Below are 21,405 nucleotides of genomic sequence, written 5' to 3'. Positions count from 1 at the left end.
TAATTCATGACAGATGGATGAAAGCTTTACACGCCATTTTGTTCTATGAAGAGAGGAGGACAAGCGAGTTGCCCCCGCTATAGTCTCCTCCATAGGAGTGAGAATCTCTTGTTCCTGATTGGTCATTCATTAATCAGCCTTGACAGTTTGAACATTGTAGAGGTTGAGCATGACCATATATCTCAGGGGACAGTGATTTGAGGTGTGTATGCAGCCTTACAATGTTCTTTACATAAACTTGCATGTAGAACATGTCGTTTTCCCTCTGGTCTGATAAAGCCTCAAGACAAGACCCAGGGTAGAAGTTATTTTTTTTGTTCAATATTTTTGGATATATAAATATAAGGGCCCCAAGAAAATTATACAGATCTAGTTATTTATGCTTCATTTTAGGGGGCACTAAATCAATTAAAGACAATGTTCAAAGGACAAAGACAGAAGTAAAGTCTCTTACTAAGAATGGCTTGGCCATACTTGGTCAAGGCAGGGATTAAATTACCAACTGACATCCAGAAGCAATCTATCCAAGGTAGAGGAAACCTAAGATCATATTGAGACAAGGCTCTTTCCAATCTCACACAGAGTTTCTGTTCAAAATTGTGAAGCCAGTCATTTAACTTAACCAACATGACTGCTTGATAATATTGTGCAATATCTGTGAGACCAGCTCCCTATTTTGCTTAATTCTAACGAAAAATGTATCAGCTATATGTGGGCAACAACACTTCCATATAAAGCTGTCTAAAAAGATAAAAGTTTACGAATAAAGGATAAAGGAGGAAGCAGGATAGATTGGATTTATCTAAAGGGTATTTAAAAGCTCAGACAGGATGTCCATTTTAAAACATTAATACAAGCAAGCCAAGAAAGGGGGATGTGATTGTATTCTATAGCTTTCTTAAGCTTTTGAAAAAGAGGCAAGTAATTGTGAATAAAAAGATCACCTGGAGAGGAAGTCTAAAAGATACCCAAATATTTGATAGCCATAGAACATAATTTACAGGGAACATAAAAAAGTACAAATACACTTTGTAAATGCAAGAGAAATACTTAACAGTTCAGATTTGTGAAAGATTACTTTTAAATTACTATATTTAACACATTCTTGGAGGATAGAAGGATTTGAAATGTGCGGGGAAGTAATGTAAAGTAAATAGGTCATCTGCAACAAGTGACAACTTATATGAATGACTGTGAACATTGAGACCCTTGATATTCGTATTATTCTTAATAGTCATAGCTAAGTGCTCTAAAACAATAGCATTCCTGCCTAGTACCATTAGAGAATGAAAAAGATTTTGAAAAGGCCCAATTTACTCATAGACAGGGAGTGGGTGTCCAGTATAAAGCTACAACCTATTGTAACATAAGAATGCCAAGGCCTAGATGACAAAGGGCTGTAAAAAAAAAGGCCTTTTCTGTGTCTACGGATAATAAGCACATAAGGATATTGGGCCTGATTTTTTAAAGCCCCCCAAGGCTGGAAAATATACACTTTTCTCAGTGAAGCTGATCCAGCAAACCTGGAATCTGGATCTGTTCCACATTGAAAACATATGCTAACAAATAGCAAATGACTTTTGGGAAATCTGTTCTAGGTTTGCTGGATCACCCAGGTTCACTGATGAAAGTGCTTCTCTAGACTTAAAGAGCTTTACAAATCAGGCCCATTGGATTATGTTTATTATTATTAGAAATTGAGTGCTAAGACTGTCATTCCAGTTAACTTGGATTTGTTTCATTTTGACTATCTTTCAATTTCATGTATTTTTTTGTTTTGTAAATTCAGGAATCTCGAGGCCACAAAAAGCTTCTTGCTGTGGCTCCTATTGACCTTCGAAAGTTTGCTGCCATCTCATCTGCTCCCCGGGAAATGAAGCTGATGCTTACTCCACGCTCTGTCAAGGTTGTGTCAGCAACTCTTACTGTCAGTATTACCTGCACTTTGCTACGTGAAGGGAAAGCTACGTAAGTGACATGATGGTTTTGACTTTCTCCCTTTTGACTTATATGACAACAAAATCTCCACAATGCTTTAGGTTCATAACGGCAAACCTATTAGCTCATTTCTGTCACTTTGCTTCCTCCTCTGTATCAGCATATTCTTTGTTAACACATGAGCAGAACTCCACTTGTTTTTTTTGTGCTGCTTCTTCCACTCTTGGACTAAGCTTTGCTCTACAAGGGACTGTAAAAGGGTAAATACCAAGTAAAAAAGCAGCTACTTACATTGCTTGCATTTTAAAAATACAATGATAAGGTATTACTGAGAACTGAAATGTGTTTGTGTGCTGAATGAAGTTCAGCTTTAAAGGGAAATTATATTGGTTTGGGGTCAGTCTATAGTAGCTTTGTTTATTATTTTTTATACATTTGTCAGTTTTTTTTTATACCCATTTTTTCACTAAATAACATATTTGTTTTAGAAATAAACATGTGTGTTATGTATGTCAGAGGGCTACCAGAGAACTATAGGATAACTAAAGAGACAAGACAGCAGAATAGTTTGCTGAAAGGAACCTCTGTTCCAGCCATCTAATCAGTGATGAGTCACCGTTACATTTCTGTAAACAACAGTTTTTTTCAGCATATGAATCTAGAGCAGGTCATCTAACACAGTTATAGTCACATGCTAAATTGTTCATTAAGATTTTAATATTTATTAAATAGTCTCAAACTGACAATGTTTTAAACCCTCTACACCCCCCACCCCCCCCATTACTGTGTATGCGCAGCCCTTCATTGTCCACTTCATTGTTCCCTAGGGCCACATTTAGCAAAACCTGTCCTTAAAAAAAACATTTGAAACATTGTATCACCTAGAAGCAGTGTGAGCTCATTGCAGTTGCATTCAGGCTACAAAGAAGAAAGAATAAAAATGAAATAATGCAATATGTATGGTATCTAGTTTTGGAGCAGAACTGAGCAATCTTTTTTATCTTGAATGCCTTTCAATGTTTATGAGTCTGAAATAACATAGAACAGGATGGCAACGCTTCCTCAACTACATACTACTGTACCCTGTTAGTCAACAAAAGCCAAATGTCACAAGCCCAGTACTAGACACTGTCACCTGGTGCACATACAAAGCACAGTGATTGGTTTTATGTTATCTAATGCAGAGTGTGCAAATTTTCAATTATTGGTTTTTCAATAATCTCCTCTTTCCTGCAATTGGATGTATGATTATATCTGTTAGCATGGTGCTGATTCTAGTTAGTAAACTGCAAAAGATAGGAGCCTTCATCCTCTCCTGGCCTCCCACCAGCATCCTCCATGAGGGCTCTAGGCTGCAGCAGGCTCTGCTTTTTCTCTTTCGCTCCTGTGCTGTGCAGTCTCAAAGCAGGCTTCAGGACAGCTGGCCCTCCTCCTCCTACCTGCAGCAGGCTCTGCTTTCTCCCCTCCACTCTTGCAACAACGTTAGTCACAGGGGCCACATAAAATAGCCAGAAGCTGGGGGCTTCCAACATAACAGGGTAGATTTTTTTAATGGGTTCTTTATGTTCTGACAATGCCTTAGGGATGAAATTTTAGTGGGTGTTGGCCACACGTGTCCCCCACTTGCACCTCTAAACCTTTATTCAACTGTGCCCCCCCCCCCCCCCGTTCCAGAGAAATTAGGGTTCAGGTGCTACAAGCCTCCAGTAATGTATAACGTGGGTAGATTTTTTTGATGGAAACGCAAAGTTCTTTATGTTCTGACAATGGCCTAACGATGAAATTTTAGGGGGTGTTAGTCGCAGGTGTCCTGCGACTACATTTTTGGTTTTGTGCATCTCCCCGTTCCAGAGAAATTGGGGTTTAAGGTAGGGAAGGGGACAGGGTAGTGTAGTATGACATTTCTAGTTTCTAGTTTTAATTTGTATGTTTAATTTTGGGCTTCTAGACATACTTCCTTTTAAAACAGCAACCCTGATGTTCCGTTTTAACTAGTTTTTATAATTATGACCCCCATATTTTGAAATTTGTTAAAGGTGAGGGGATGCAATTTGGGGAATGCTAGCTATGAGGGTCCCCTGTGAACCCTGAAAATGTCAGGTTGGTAGGACATACTGTTTGGGAGTTATGGAGGTTTGTATTAGGAGAGATGTAAGGCTGCAGTACATGACATGCTGCATTCATACACACACAGCTGTGAAACTTTCCTGACAATGATGTCATTGTACAGGCCCATTTGTACACACATAAATGGTAGATTTATTTGTTAGAGTACCAGAAGGGGAATCCCCCTCCTCCGCAGTGTCTACTGGAGGAAGGGGGTCTCCCGTTGGCGGTGGAAAGGAGCCACCACAAAGAGGCTGAAAAGCCGCATGAAGCTCCAGAGCTGCGGGTTGCCGACCCCTGGTCCAAAGGAACCCCTGCGAGCTTGATATGCATTGTTTTCCTGGCTAAACTTAGTCCAGGAACTTCACTGTAACAAAACAAGAAAAAATATATACAATACTACTAAACATTTCCTGAAAATACTCCTGCAGTGATTGATACCACCACATGTAAAGGTTAAATTGTCATGTAGGTGTAGGAGAAACATAAGAAAAAACTTATCATATTCTTTTCTCCTCCTGTGGCTTTTGTGCTCTCCTTCCTTTGAACCACTCCAGGCTGTAGGTGGGCACACTCCTCCACACCCTCACTTATATTGCAATGCTATGGGTCCTGAATTCTATGGGGATTATGTCAATATCTGCAACCTCTTAAAAATGGCTTACAAAAGAGAACCTGCCCCACAGTGGCATGGCATGCAGGAGTAAGTGATAAAATGAAGTGAAAAAAAGTAAAAGTGCTTCCATTTCTCTCAGATTTAAGTGACCATTTGCAGTACAGTAGTAGCCCCACTGCAGGACTGAATTTGACGTCTACTTTGCAGTCTACTTTACAGTCTGAAAAGCAGATTTATGAGCAGGGGAGGGCACATCAAGACAGTTGGAGTGTTGCAGTGCAAAGATGCATGCTGATTGTAGGAGAGTAAAGTAAACTCATCAACGATAACGCATTTATCATCTTACAACATCTAGCATATAGCAAGTCTGTTTTATCTTGGTAAGGCTTAGTCTACACGGACGTTTTCCCCAGCGTTTACCCTTTAAAAGCCCATATTTGAAATTACCATGCATTCCAATGGACTAATAGACAGCAGAACATTTCCTTGAGGCACATTTTTGAGCATTATCTATAACGCTCCTTGCAACATTTTAAAAATTAAAACACTTGGTTAACTCAGGAAAAAGTGGGTAAACAAGTCCATTGATTTCATTTGGGGGCATTTTCCTGTGTTTTTTAGCATTTACGTTTCAAGCACTTCTACTGTAAATGGGGGAAAGCGCAACATAGACGTATTCCAGCGGTTTAACCTCCCTGGTGGGCTAATTATATGAGTATTTTTATGTCAAAAGCGGTATATTGTCTTGCATAGAAATTTGTTGTTTAATATTGTAGGCCTGTAATTCTTAGGAATAACTCCCGGGTATGATAACGTTTGAATCATAAATTATAATATAATTAATAATTAATAATTATAATTATAAAAAATAATGAAATAATATAATACAATCTATTCAATTTAATAATTTTATTAAAATATTTTTTTTTTAAATTTAACTTTGTCCAAACAAGGTTAGAATAGTAGATAAACTTTTGGTGTTTGGAATAAATTTTGATTTTTTTTTTTTATAACTTTAGCAATTATTTTTTATAATTTATTTAATTATTTTATAATTTATTTAGTTATTGTTTAATTGTTTTTATAACTTTATCAATATGAATATTATTCTTAAAGCAGATTACAATGTAATCTGCTTTTAAATTTTCCGCCAGGCCACGCCTCACCGTGTACCAATCCTTCACACATCACAACGATCAAGCCAAGGATGCGATGTAGAAGCCGGCTGGGGATAGCTGGAGGACGCCGCTGGATTGTGGGGAGCAGTTAGGATTTTTTTATTTTTTTTTATTTTTATTGAGAATTCAAAGCAACAAACATATATACAAAAAACGTCAGACCATAATAGGCAAAAACATAAAACTTCTTAATACAAATAGTTACATAAATAAATATTATTTATTTATTTCCTATATACCTTGTGCTAATATATGGCAACTTTCATTTATATAGTGGAATGAGTCAAGGTAAAATTTAGAAGGTAAAGTGGTGTAGAAAAACATTAGAACAAAAGAGTTTTACAGAGCCCAATGACATAGTAACCCAAGGTTTAGATATATGAGATATCCCAATTATCTCATTAATTATATTCATTTTTGGAAGAAACCTTTCTATTCCAATCACTCAATGTGTGGTGAAAATATAAAGCCTTTTTTCTATATTAACCCAATATTACGTATTATATAATCATTATTAGTGTCAAGAAAATTAGTTATAGCTAATATCTTTCCCTCTTCCTTTTTCCCCCTCTTTCCCCTTCCCCTCCCCTCTGCCCTTTCTCAACATTAACATCTTCACAATCAAAGCAACCACTTGTATAAAATATGCAAAAAATTAAAAAAAATGACATGGACTAATTACATTGAATAAGCAACTTTGATAGCATGGATTTATATATCATAATCTATATAAACCACAACTTCTATCAAACTTCCTCCAAATTCACAGGGGGATCATTATCTAACACTCTCAATGCATACCAAGAGGTATATTCAAAGGATTGTTTGAGCTGTCTCTTGATTGCAAATGATTGGGTGTCTATATAAGTCTCCAAAATTTCAAAAACTTTGCTACGCTAGATTTCTTATCCAAGGATGCCTCAATCCAGGCCATTTAAAAGACATAATACAATTTTTCTTTAAAAAGCTTTAAAGTTGGTGGGTTTGGGTCTAACCATTTGTGCAATTAAGTCTTTTTGGCCACCAAAGAGAGGATAGCCAATACATTTCTGCTTCCCCTTGTGATTCTTGCACCCTGCAAATCATAGATGTCTAAAAAGGCCCATTCTGGAGTTAAAGGAACATAAATAACCAGATAAGAAGTAATAAAATATGCTACCTCCTGCCAAAATCTCTTTTTTTTATGACAATTCCAAAAAACATGGTATAAACCCGCTTGATCTTGCGAACATTTGGGACAATTAGAAGTTGGAGTATAGCCCATCAAATAGGCTCTTTGTGGGGAAATATATACTCCATGATAGATTTTAAGTGTCATTTCCCTATACGTTGCTGAAGGGAGTACCGACCATGCCTTGGACAATGCTGTTAAAATATCATCTGTTGTTTTATTAGGAAAGTGTTCAGACCATTTAGCCAAACCAGTTTTCCTAATAGAATAATCCATATTCATTTTTCTGTTATCACTTTTCTAAAAGGATTCCTCTTGAGCAATAAAGTATCCAAGGGTTTTATCCTGTCCCTTAACGAAAGAGATTTCAATACTCTTAAAGTATAAGACTGTAGTTGCAGGAAGACATATAGTGCTGTTCTCAAAAAAGGAAATTCAGTTACCACTGTTTTGAAGAGGTCTTTGGATATTTCTATCTACCAGTGACCTACCAGTCAAGTTGGCCACTTCTGTAATAAAGAAAAATTAGCTAAATGTTGAAGATCTAAATTACCCCAGTATGGTAGAAAGAGAGAAGAATGACTATTCAAAAGATGTTTACCCCTAATCCTATGCCATATTATCCAGCAAGAAAACTGTATCGGATTTGATATTACTTTCTCGGTTAATAATTCTTTATGCATATGTAGTCAATACTTTAAATTATTTTGAGGTACAAATTGTTGATGTAATGTGGAATCGGCATACACGTTACTATCATTTATCCAATCTTTAATATATCTCAAAATGGAAGCGGCATTATATGATTCTATATCCGGAAAATATACTCCTCCATTCCTCATTTGTTGTTGCAGTACTGATAAACTTAATCTAGCACACTTACCTCTATATATATATTAAACTTGTTAAAGGCTCTAAGATCCATTTTTTAATTACTATGGGTAAAGATTGGGGAATATAAAGAAGCCGTGGAAAAATAATTATTTTTATTAAACTTATCCTTCCCAGATATGAGAGCATAAGCTTAGACCAGTTACGCATTTGTTCAGGAAAAGTTCGAAAGATAAACTCTATATTCTGAGAATACAGTTTATAGGGGTTTTTAGTAATTTGTACTCCTAGATATTGTATTTTCCCCCTACACAAGATAAAAGGATATTCTTTACTCCATACAGGTCTGACAAACCTTGAAAGGTACAACGCCTTGGATTTATCCAGGTTATTAACATAACCTGAAATAGCCCCATACTGGGTAATTAGATTCAAGATAGTTGCTAAACTGTCTTGCGGATTAGAAATACATAACAACAAATCATCGGCAAAGGCAGTGATTTTAAAAGTACATGATTCCACTGATATACCTTTTAACTCAGATAAATCCTCTAAGAGCTGAAGAAGAGGATCCAATGCTAAGTTAAATAAGATTGGAGAGAGAGGACATCCTTGTCTCGACGCTGGAACACGGACCCGACGCTGGATGAGCACAGCGGGACCAGGTAAGTGAGATTTTATTATAGTCGGAAAAGTACGGGGTTATCGATAGTTGCAAATATTTTTTGCACGGAAAAGTACGGGGTTAGCGGTTGGGAGGTTAAAACATCTTGATGAGATGTAGGAAATGTATTAGAAAATGGGTCTTTTACTCTTAGAATATAGCACTTAGAGCCCAAAGGGTTAACTAACCTTGACAACAATGTGCCTATTTTATTCCCCCATCTATAAAATTCATGCTTGGTATATTAAGCTTGAGTTTTTACTCTAGTATCAACATGCAAATTCAATTGAGCTACTGCTTCCTGCCAAGATATCTTGCTCTCTCTATTATTAAATTGAAGATAATCTTTATATCGTTGCACAACCTGATCCTGGAGAGTATTATATTGTTGATAGTATTCACGATTACATTTTGCTACAAAAGACATAATATATCCTCTCATAACAGCATTTATAGTACGCCACATCAAAATTGGGGTATCCCAATGGAGATTAATAAAAGTTGAAGAATTATTGTTGGGAGCATATATGGAACCAAAAGTATACCTGGTGCCCACAATCTCCACTATTACAAAAAAATATCTACTAGCATTGTCTAATTCTGTAGAGATAATTTTATAAGGCAGATTTTTATTAAACATGAGTGCCACACCTCTCGTTTTGGTTTTAAAAATGGTGTAGATCACTTCACCTATTCATGGGGCTTTAAACAATGGATCCTGACCCTCCTTCCAATGTGTCTCCTGCAAAAACACTACATTTGGACATTGCTTTTTCAAATGTAGTAACACCTTTTTATGTTTTTAAGGGTTGTTCAAGCCTGCTACATTCCAAGAAATCAACTTTAAAAGGGAATTTTCTTTTTTGGATGGTAATATAGCATCATACCCCCTAGGTGCCATACAAGTTTTAAAGATGCAAGACAACTAGCAGAAAAAGATATCCCAAATATTGACCATGGCCATACTAACCAGTGGTCCTTAATCTGTCCAATACAATTTAAAAGACATATAGTGAAAAAAGAATAAAAAGACAGAATTTCATCACAAACAGCACTCCAAGCATATATTGCCTGTTTTCCAAAAGAAAAATACATTGCCTGTGAATAATAAATAGCCTTTACATAAAGGTAGCCCTGAATATCTCCATGTAAATTCAATTCTCTTTTTCTTTTATGACCAACAAACGCCTGCTGTCGGCGTTATAGGATTAAAAAAAAAGTGCCTTTATGCAGAGCTGAACAGCGTGTATGATTGTAGACCTGATATGGCCGCCATAAACCATGCAGCCAAAACATCCAGCGCCGACTCCGGGATTTTTGTACTGCGTGTGAGACGCTCGTATAGAGCTCTCACGCAGCTTATTTGCTCCCTGCAGGGGTCCCCACCTTCCGAATAGATCAGCGAGATGCCAGTGGATGAAAACAAGCTGAGCTCAGGGAGCCGTAGTTAAACGCAGCTGCTCTTCCAGCTCCGCCCCCAGGATTTTTTTTTACGCTACCCCTAGTGTGGCTCGAGGTTACCGCTTTTAGTATATAAAATTCACCCCGAGCCACACCCGGGGATACCGCCAGGGGGGTTTAAAGGCAAGCCTTAAACGCCTATAAAAGTGCATAAAAACGTATATAAATGCTGTAGGAACGTTTACTTGCTTTTTTAAAACTGTCTGTGTAGACCCAGCCTTAGTACCAATAAAACATAATGGGTGCATAAAGATTTATCTTTAGAAATTCTGTCATGCAGGGAACTTTAACTCCTTTATCTGCAATCAAATGTTACTTTTGATTAGCATGTAAATCATGAGCCATGGTTTCATCTTTCGTTTAAATTGTACACACCCACCAACTGCTTTGACTAAATAAAATAATTTTGAGAAAAATTTAATAGTAAGGTATGCAGATTGCCTAGAAACATTGCTTGATCTCTGTGATTTAGGCAAAGAACCAAAACCTTTTAGACTTGTAAATATGAAAGGAGTATACTTTGGATGCTTTGAGAGCAAAGTAAATTGTGTCAGTGCTTTTGAGATAATTTTTTCCAATATAATTACGTATTTGTATTACATAACTGTGATTTGATGTTAGTAGTATATTTGGAGAACTGAAATTAAATCATTGTTGATGTTACTGGGGTACAGCTGCTACGTGAGGTATGTTTTATAGTCCTCTGAGCACTGCTTATCTGCTTGAGAACAGAGGGTTTTTTTTAACTAGAAGTTCTGTTCCTTCACAAATCTGCAATTGGTAAATTTCAACTTGAGTTTTTAAACAAACACGTTTAAACATGAAACATGAATAACATGAAATGACTATTCATGCCAATGGGGCATTCCACATCAGACTGTTTTCTTACGGGCTGTAAAGCTCTAAAGAAAACTGCATCCTTCAGCATTTGGAAAGTTTTAAAACACACAAAAACTCCTCCCAAATACTTAAAAACCCCGGAAAATGCCTACAAATGCAATAAGTGTCCCTTATTGACATGAGTGGGGAATTTTGCACTTTTTTTTACCCTTTTTGGGCCTTTGTATTTGTTTGTTTGTTATATTTCAAATCTGCTCTGCCACATACCTTGGATTAAAACATCTTTTTATATGCCTAAAAAGATTTTTAAGCATTTAAAATTAAAGTCAGTGTAGACTCCGTAGCCTTTGTTTTGTCTTGTGCAGTACTTAGCATTTACGTTAAATCATTTGTGTTTACATACCAGTGATGAAGATATGCAGAGTGTTGCCAGTCTCCTGAGTCTCAAACCTTCAGACATTGCAGACATGGATGACTTCAATGAGGAAGAAGAGGAGGAGAAATCACACAGACAGAATCGCAGTTTATTAGGAATTGCCCCACGAGGTAAATATTGACTATAAAATGCCTATGGTAATTCTTTGTGCCTGATTTATTGAAGCTCTCCAAGGCTGGGGAGGATACACTTTCATCTGTGCCCAGTCCTCATCCCTAGCCCCTTGAACTGTTCAACTTGTTTGTCTTTCTGATACTAAAGAAATGGATTAATGGTCAATGGATTCCTCCCTACTCTGTAGCTACCGTCCAAACTTTCTTCTTCCATATGCTTCCATATGTATATCCCTATTTGGCCTTCAATTCCATCTGTTTGCAAATATCACATACCTCTTAACCCATCCCAGAAATAAAATTTATACTGCCTGTCAGCCATCACTTGCGCCCCAGTCTGACCCATTTGTGTTTTTTTTTTGTGAAGTTCTATTACAGTTTGGTTGTGCTGGAGTTAATAAAGAAGTTGGTTCCCCCCATCCCTTATCACCATCCCCCCTCCCCTACCTAGCACCACTGCCCCTTTTTTCACTCTGCCCATGTTGCTCTTAATTCTTCAAATGCACAATATATAGAATGCCATTAGTCGTGTCCCTAATTTTGCAGTTCATATATGTACAAATTGTGAAATTGCAAATGGATGCAAACTTATTTTCAGTGTTCATACAACAGGATGCCTACTAGGCATAAGGATGGTTACCAGAGTCCCCTGCTCCTCCCCCAGCTACTCATTGGTGTATTAGGGCATTATGGTGAAGCCCCTGATAAAACCTGCACATTGACATTGTTCTGCACATAACTTTCAGCAACAATAATTTGACATGTGTACATAGCCTTAGTGATAGTGAGTACCAGGACAAATAAAGGGAATAATTTCCCCAGTAGGGACACATGTCTACAACAGAGGGTGCAACCCTTCCCTACTTCATTCAAAACTAACAAAATGTCTTTACCTATACTTAAGGCTTTTAAGCAATTTCAAAATTTTTAATCTGATTCAAAAACTTGATTTCACTGTTTCTGAGTTCTATAGCCCCAAATGCAAAGGCAAGTCTGTCTCAGCACAGTAATATAATTGTCCCCTTTATTTTGTGTTTAGAACCTCACTTCCAGGGATAATAATTTTGCCAAAATAAACAAACTACTCAATCTTTTTTCTCTAGGGTTGCCATCATCTTTTCAAGGCCAAAAGATGCCTCCAAAACTTCTCATAGGCTAAATCATAGTTAATCACGCTTATCAATTTCATCCTTTTCTGTCACTGAATAATACCAAGACACATACCCACTTTTGGTACTTTGAACCCAAAGGCTGTGACCTTAAATGTGCCTACAATAGTTCCAAGTTAGCCAGCCTCCTGTGAATCTGCAAAATGTTACACTTTTTTTCAGTCTATGGGCGCTTCACTTAATGAAGTAACTAAGGCTACATGCACACGGGCTAGTATGCGATGAGAATCTGACATGTGCACAGTGGCCATCCAACATCATTCATAGATCTTTCCTGGCGGATCCATGAACGACGAGCTTCAAACGACTGCAATGAAAGTAAAGGGGAGAGATTGTTTTTAAATAATTCTCTAAGTGGGTACATATCCTGTCCATCCAAGGGCAAAATGGATTGGCACCACGCAGAGTATCCCCCAAACAATTAAAAAATGTACCTTTTTCCTTTCTTAATAAAAACAGGTAATGACGTTCATAGCAACTTTAACAGGTTTTGTCTTCACCATCCCACTCGTTCACCTCCTCATAATTACCTTGTGGGAACTAACATACGCTATACAAACATAATAAAATGTTTGATTGTTGGTAAAAATATTATATTGTTTTAAATATGTACTAAGGTACAATACACAAGATCTTAAAATTCACTTCAGTATGTCACAGTATCAGTTTTGTCTTTTCAACAATGCCCACAAAATATAAGTCACTATTGAGGTTGAGTTTTTTTCTGATATCAAATGAACTGCAGAAATAAATCCATAAGAGCTATAGTGCACTAGTACCATTCATAAATTACCGTGTCCAATAATGTATAACATTAGGAAATAATAAAAAGACTGCAAACAATATAGTCTTAAGACTTGATACGATGTTCTAATAATGATGTAATTATGATAAAGTTATATGCATTATGGATATAACTTGTAAACAAAGCATTGGCCTTTCATATAGTTGCATGCCCAAATTAGTTTCTTCACTCATGGAGTGAGCAACAGATCTCAGTAGGCATAAAGGGTAATTAGAACAGGGTTGCTGTTTGTTGTTAAGTGGGTAGGTCATGTGATAGGCCTCACCCACTACCAATAAGACATGAGTGGAAGTCTCTGCACTTCATTTATTTTCATGGTTAATTAATGTGTTGTTCTTTGAGTGCTTGTGAAGTTCATTAGTTACTTTTTTGACACTTTATTAGTATAGAGACTGGGTTTAAATACATTTTCCTAATAGAGATTTACACAGAGGTATCCAGTATAATACAAAGATATTGCATATGAAATAATGGAGCTTCCCTTTTATTACTATTTAAAAAATATCTGTTCTAATTGTTGTTACAAGCCAAACTACTAGAAGCTACAGAACTTTGCAGAAGGCCAGGAGCATTTGGGGTTCTGGGGTGCCCTGTGAGTGTCTGGTGGGCACCAGGGGGAACTGATGTGCAACATATAGGAATGAGGAGCAATGATGTTGGTGGTAACTGTTGCAGGTTAGGGACATTGACACTGGCTCAATTTGGGGGCACTGTGGAAGGCTGTAGGGAACCATGATGAGCTAGTTTACAGTATGTGGGACCAAGGTTGCCAACCTATTTCCTGTAAAGATTTCTTTTCAGCATTGAAACCAACCAGAAGTAAGATTTTACTATTTACTTTGCAGTCATGTGGCCTATCACACAACCTCAAGGGAGAAGAAAAACAAGACTCCGTATGTTAGTGGGTGCCCTTACTGATACCAGGTCTGAAGTTTCTCTGTCACAGGGGTGACAGACAGTGCTAGTGAAAATATCTGGTGTCAGCTGTGTCTTTTGTTTTGTTTTGTGTTTTTTACAGATGCCATTGAAAGAGCTCATAGAAAGAGCCATGAGCCAATGTGTTTGCTGGGCCAGATTCTAAACTGTGGGCTGTGTGTTAGACAAACCGGCTCTATTGTATGCAAAAATCAAAAATTACAGTGACCTTGTTGTTGATGTATGATTTCAGTTGCTCCTTAAACAAGATAGTTTAGCTCAATTGACACTTTAACTCCCAAAGATGCAGTCAGTGTGGTCTGCAACAACACAAGGCCTATCTCCTGCAAGGATTGCACAGTCTACAGCAATTATTCAGAACTCCGCTAACTGACCTGACAACGGAACTTATGCATCATTTCTTGTATCTTGTTTGTCTCACCTGCTTTCTGTTTACATTTTCTCTTTTCATGATCTCTTCTTCAGGTTATTTTAAAAGTGTATATTCTAACTACTTGTCAGGTAATCATTGTTTCTCTCATCTTATAACTTAGGTCTAGTTTCCACTTGGTTCAATCACTGCTTCAAAGATGTATTTTTGAAACCTCTAAAATGCATTCCTGTAGATTCCCAGCACTGTTGCTTTAACTTGGCTTCATTATGTGTTTTAGCCTCTGTGTTTTGAAATTCTTGAAAATTAAACCTGGAGTCTGAAGTTTGCTTTAAAACAAGTGGAAGATAGACCTTAGTTGTATCCTACACTATTTGTCTTTCTGTATGTACCGTGTCTATGTATGGTACAATGCAACTTTTAAATGTCTTACTTGTTCACCTGATATAGAACCTACAAGGGAGCTGAACACACTTGCTGAGGAAGAAGATGAAGCTTTCATTTCCACAAGTAGGTCTTCCATATTAGAATTTTTTATATTACCCCATCTTTTTATCAAAGAGTGTGGTTTCTGTAGATTAGTCATTTTCTTAACCTTGGTCATGAAATTCTAAATTTCTTCCACTCTTCCTGTCTCCATTTTTCTTCTTTTCAGAAAAAGCTCTTTCTTCTCAAGTATCGTCAAGATCTTCTTTCACTGCTACCCCACCCGTTCCTCCTTTTCCTCCACCAATTAACAGTAGATCTAAATCTCACAAGCATTTTTTTCCTGCAGCCAAAAAGGAGAGCATTAAATTTGCACCTGCTGAACAGAACATCCATCATGATAATCATAATGTGAATCAACTGTTAAAAAAGCCTTTGGAGCCCGCTCATGGAAATGAAACTGCCCCAAGCCACAATCAGAGGTAAGTCACTTGGTAAATATTATTATTTTATTATAATATCCTATCTACTTCTCAAGTCCTTTAGTTATTTAGAAATATCTATTTTTGGAACCACCTCCAGCAGTCAAAACATCCACTTCTACATTACTCCCTGCTACAGCCCCAGGCACACCTTGGATTTTTAGGGCAACCAACTGGCGCAAAAGTTGTTTTTTCTCAGACTTCCCTTATGCATACAACTTGTCACATAAGAACTGCAGAGAAACACAAGGGGCGTTTGGGACCAAATAATTTCCTGCATCTTTGGGCTGGGGCCCCCCTATTCTGAGGGTTGCATGAAGTTACACAGCAGTGAGACTTAGTTTTCACATATATTTGTCATCAGAACAGACAAGGAGCCCACTACGATCAAGTCCCTCTCACTCTCTGCACTCCATGACAAAGTTGACAAGTATGTCAAAAGCCGGGTGCAGCACATATCTGTGTAATGCTTTTTTTTCCTTTTGAGGGGGTTAAAGCAGTTCTCTTGTTTTACTATTACAGTGAGATTTAAAAAGCTTCGCTGTCAGTTATTCTCCCTCCTGTACTGTATATACACAGATCAGTATGAAAAAGCATGGTTGTCATTGTGTTTGAGGACATAATGTTCTACATTTGACACACTTTTTGTTGCCATCCTTATTTATTGTTGCCAAGTTTCTTTAACCTTTAGCTACTGGAGTATTTTGTTTTCTGGGAGTACATACTAAAATGCACACTTTAGGCCAGAAGATTATTCCCAAAAAATGCAAAGACCCTGTAGAATGAAATTATACTAATTGCAAACTTCTGTGTCGCATATTACTTGCACTACCATTTATCAAACCCACATTTTCAGTACAAATACACATTTTAATCCCTCACTTTATTTCTTAAAACATAAACATGTTTTAAACATGTCAAGTGTCAATATTGTATGGACCTGTAAAACGGGAAAAAGTTATAGTACTTTTGTTTGTCCATTGGCAATACTTATGTCTTATTAGTTCATCAGTTTACAGTTAATGAAACTCTGGTCCTAATTTTTTTTTTTTTGCACAATGGCATGCGCAGCAAATATGTGTTGCAAATATGTGTTGCAAAGTTGTTGCTCACAAACGTGTATGCATTTGTGTTTGTAAGTGTGTGTAGAATGGTGGTGTGTATTTGAATGTTCTTTCTATATTTTTAATTTCTTTTATTACATTTTAATTGTTTAATATTTTTTTTAGTTGACTTTATTTCTGTTAAATGGGGGCTAACAAGTGGGTCCACTATGGTCTGATGTAAGAAGGATCAGATGGTGTTACATCTGCTCAAATGTCTCCTATTTTATAGCAAAAAGGTTGTTGGTGTAAACTAAAACAAGCTTACTGCTGCTGCAGCCATTAGCTTATCTTAATGCTTTGAAAGCCTTTATGTGTGGGATAATCATTAAAGTGTGAGACAAATACTTTTATCTAACAGATAAGCCTGGTCAAAGTAGTTTTTTTTATCATTATCTGAAGCAATGGTGAAGATTTGCCAAATCAATAAGTGTCCAGCAGAATTATAAAAATTGCTAGATCATAGTTACATATTTACATAGTAGGTTAGGTTGAAAAGAGACATTAGTCCATCAAGTTCAACCACTAGGGAAATAAACATATCCCAGGGAAGACAATTCTCATTATGGACCATTTATATATTTATCTCCCTTATCAAGGGAGAATAGATTCAGTTCAGCTAATCTCTCCTCATAACTTAGCTCCTCCTTTCTTTTTATTAGTTTAGTTGCTCTTCTTTGCACTCTCTCCAATTCCACAATGTCCTTTATGTGAACTGGTGCCCAAAACTGGACTGCATATTCCAGATGTGGTCTGACCAATGCTTTGTACAGGAGCAGGATTATGTCTCCATCTTTGCAGTCTATTCCTCTTTTATTACAAGAAAATACTTTACTAGCTTTAGATATTGCAGCTTGGCAGTGCATGCTGTTATTAAGTCTATGATCTGCCATAACCCCCAGATCCTTTTCCATTTCTGACTTCCCCAAATGTATTTCCCCTAGACAGTATGAAGCATGCATGTTTTTAGCCCTGAAGTGCATAACTTTACATTTATCTATATTAAATGTCATTTGCCACTTGCCTGCCCAATCAAACAGTACATCCAGGTCTGTAGATTATGGATGTCCTGTATGGACCTAATTCCATTACATAGTTTGGTGTCATCTGCACACAGAAATGGTACTTTTAGGCTGGGTCTACATGGACGTTTTGTAAAAAGGCATGTAAACGTTCCTACTGCATTTATAAGCGTTTTTATGCACTTATTTTAACGTTTTAAAACTTTTTTTTTAAAAGCTGGAAAAAGCTGAAAAACGTCTATGCCGCGTTTATCCGCGTTTTACCGCGTTTTATCGCGATTCTACAAGCGTTTTAGCACTTGGTAGAATGCAAATTGTAACCCTGGGAAGTGATTTCTGCAAGTACAGGAAGTACATACATCCCTGCATACATGTGATAATGTAATCATGCAAGAGTACAATTACAAATGTAACAGTATACATAGAATAGAGTCAAACATGATGAGGGAAAAGTGGTATTCTGGCATGACTGTGCCAAAGAATGGCAATCCTTTTGTTCTTGGACCAGTACCACTTCTGCATGGGTTTGCCCACAACTCCCTGCAGGATCACCAAGCCCAAAAATAGCCAAATGTCATCCTTGGTCACAGATTCCCACTTTCTGCTTCTTGCAAACCTCAGGTGTGCAGCACCTTGTTGTTGTCCAGCGTACCTGCGTAAAACAAAATAAAAAATGTATTTTAGGATATGTTCTTTTATAGTGCGAAGGTTGCAAGTAATATGTTAGCAAACACAGAGCAGCATACACATTGGCATAAAAAAACTTTTAAAAAGTTAGCACAGAGCAGCACACATGTTGGCAATAAAAAATTAGCAAAAAATTTCAAAAAGTTAGCAAACACAGGAGCGGCTTACCTGTTTCTCTCTGGAACAATTTTTTCGATAACTTCATCGGTCAAAAACAACTTCAGGTATGCCAGGGGGTCGTCACATGGTGCGTGGGTAAATGGAAATCTTGGCGGTGCTGCCTGGTCCGCATCAAGGTCAATAGAACACCATGTGCGCATAGGTTCAGAATCGTCGCTCAGTTCACTTTCACTGTCCGATGACAATTTTCTTGGTGAATAACTATCAGTCAATTCCACAAGGGACTCCAAATCGCTATCGCTGCTTTCAAATTCCTCCAAAACAGCGCTTGTGCCGGCGAGATGTGGTTTGGATGCCATGCGGTCTCCAGCAATCAGTCAGGAACATCAAGGTCAAAGACAGAGTGATGAAATGATACATTCAGGAAGTGATTTATAACTCATCAAAAGGTCAGATCAAGGTCAAGGCTAATAGTGGGCAAAATGTAAATCAGGACACTGGGCAATGATGCTTGGTGCAATAAAATGTATTGTATTGTAAATGTATGTAATCTGCTTTTAAATTTCCCACCCCCACAATCCATTGCATCACCCGGAAGATGTCACACATCTTGCCAGATGATGCGGTGGGGATGTCTCCGCCCTGCTCACTCTCCTGTTCGCATCACCCGGAGGCTGATCTCCGGGTGATGCAAGCAGCTGCAGTAGATTCCGGGGGTGATGCCAGAGGGAAATCGCCGCTGGTATCACCCCTGGAATTTACTATTGGTGATCGCATCTGCAGTTAGATGCGATGCACCATGCAGAAATCCATCACATCTAACTGCAGATGTGAGCAGCGGGGTGGCGGGGACCCAGGTGGTGTTTAAAAGCAGATTTCTCTGTTCTCTGCTTTTAAATTTCCCGCCCTGCCATGCCTCCCGACGGAGAGGTGCCCCGGCATCACAGCGGGATCGTCTAATCGCCGCTGGAGCGCGGGGCTAAGGTAAGGGGGACCCCTAAAGTTACCCCAAGTGTGTTTTGGGGTTACCACTTTTTGCATAGTTTTCCCACCCCGAGTCACACTTGGGATTACCGCTAGGGGGGTTAAGAAACCACCTGGACTCCAACACAACATATGCTGCTATTATCCTGAACTGCCTGTTCACCAAGCAACCTTTCTGACTCTGTTTCATACAACCCTACACCTGGAACTCGGTGTACTCGGTGTAAGTCTCACGACAACAAATAATACATGCTCACATGCTGTTTACCACATTGTTTCATATGATCCTTTGATACACCGTTGTCTGTTACAAATGTTTCATTCCCCCCATACTCATTCTGCTGGTCCTATTACCTGGCAGAGAGATACCTGTAATCTTAACCTCAACCTATTCTCTGGATCTTTGGCTCTGGAGTAAGTAATCCCTGCCACCTTCAGCTACCCTCATTTTGCTAACCCCGACTTTGGCACAACCGTTACACTAGATATCTACCAAAGACCACTGATGCAGCAGAGCGCAGGTGGAGGAAATCTGGCCTCAATAATGACTTCATGGAGTAAAAAGCTAGACTACAACACCCTATCAGTGCACTCACTATTGCCAAGCACAATTATTTCTCTACGGTCATATACTCTCAAGCTTCCAACACAGACAGCCTGTTTTCAACAATAGACTGCCTCCTAAACCCCCCTACCTGCTCCCCCTATAACTATCTTCTCTGTCCAAGACACAGCCACTTACTTTGAAGATAGTAGTGACTAAATCAAACATGATGTCTTTACTCACTGTGCCACTCCAACCATATCCACCCTTTCTATCTGTAAATCATCACTAACCTCTCTCAGCCCTGTTACTTTTGTAAAGTTTCCTATCTTCTCTCATCTCCATCTACTACCTGTCCACCTGACCCTATCCCGTCTGATCTACTCTGTACCCTCTCCCCCACCCTGGCCCCACACTAACTGAACTATTCAACCTATCCACTGATATCTTCCCCTCAGCCACTAAATATGAAATTTTTCTCCCTATACTAGAGAAACCCTCACTAGACCCCTCTCTACTTTCTAGCTACCATCCTATCACCCTTCTCCCTTATATTTTCATACTTTTTAAGCACTTGTTTATAAAATACTCAATGACTATCTGAACACCAAGTTTCTTCTTGATCCACTTCAGTCTGGCTGTTGAGCTGCCCATTGCATTGAATCAGTCCTTACTAAGGTGGACAATGGCTTCGATCAGAGCTAAGTCACCGGGCAACTGTTTTTTCCCCCTAGATTTTTCCTCTGCTTTTGACACTTGTGTCACCCCAGTCTAATCCAAATCAGGAACTCCTTCTCCTTTTCTACTCTTTTCCCTGTTGGTGTTCCCCAAGGGTCAGTCCCTGGACCTGTTCTCTTCTCCTTGTATACCCCCTCAGTTGGCAAACTCATATCCTCCTTTGGTTTACAGTACCATCTGTATGCTGATGTCAATCTGTCTGTCCACCTCTAACTTGTCAGTCCTGTAAAAGGTTTCATGCTGTCTGTTGGCCATCTGTCAGGGTCTCCACAGGTAGGTAGCACAGGATCACCCAAGGCAGGGGGTCTGTGACACTAGGTCTTCACCAGGGCACCGTTCCGGGGCCCTGGATGCCACTGGGCTCTTTGCTGCTGGTGGACACCAGGTTGTGACCCTTGGGATCAAACTACCTGAGGAGTAGAGCAGTAGCGGCCTCGGTGTGGAGACCAAAAGAGTTAGATTCCAGGCACGGGTCAGGGCGGGCAGCAAACAAGCATAGTCAGGATCCAGGCACAGGCCAGGTCAGGCAGCAAGCAGGCATAGTCAGAGTCCCGGCATAGGTCAGGTCAGGAAATAGCAAGAGGCACAATGCAGAGTTGATGAGGCAGACATGCACAGGACACTGCAGGATGGTTTAGTGGGGGGCGCCGCAGGAACTTACAGGT

General features: G+C 38.6%; 1 protein-coding gene across 5 annotated transcripts in view; it reads left to right on the top strand.

Annotated features, from left to right (window-relative positions):
• Positions 1–21,405, top strand: part of LOC140338730 (EH domain-binding protein 1-like protein 1) — a 149,596-nt gene that overhangs the window by 96,461 nt on the left and 31,730 nt on the right. For 2 of the 5 annotated variants that reach the window (XM_072423054.1, XM_072423058.1), the window contains exons 5-9: positions 1,790–1,968; positions 11,212–11,351; positions 14,730–14,765; positions 15,085–15,144; positions 15,290–15,542. In XM_072423054.1, the coding sequence (XP_072279155.1) occupies positions 1,790–1,968; positions 11,212–11,351; positions 14,730–14,765; positions 15,085–15,144; positions 15,290–15,542 (668 nt within the window). The remainder of the gene's footprint in view (positions 1–1,789; positions 1,969–11,211; positions 11,352–14,729; positions 14,766–15,084; positions 15,145–15,289; positions 15,543–21,405) is intronic. The other 3 variants (XM_072423056.1, XM_072423057.1, XM_072423055.1) reach the window with 3 other exon arrangements.

Source organism: Pyxicephalus adspersus, chromosome 9 (assembly GCF_032062135.1).
Source record: "Pyxicephalus adspersus chromosome 9, UCB_Pads_2.0, whole genome shotgun sequence".
Lineage (NCBI taxonomy): Eukaryota > Metazoa > Chordata > Amphibia > Anura > Pyxicephalidae > Pyxicephalus > Pyxicephalus adspersus.
The sequence above is the reverse complement of the archived record's forward strand: the minus strand, read 5'-3'. Positions and strand labels throughout refer to the sequence as shown.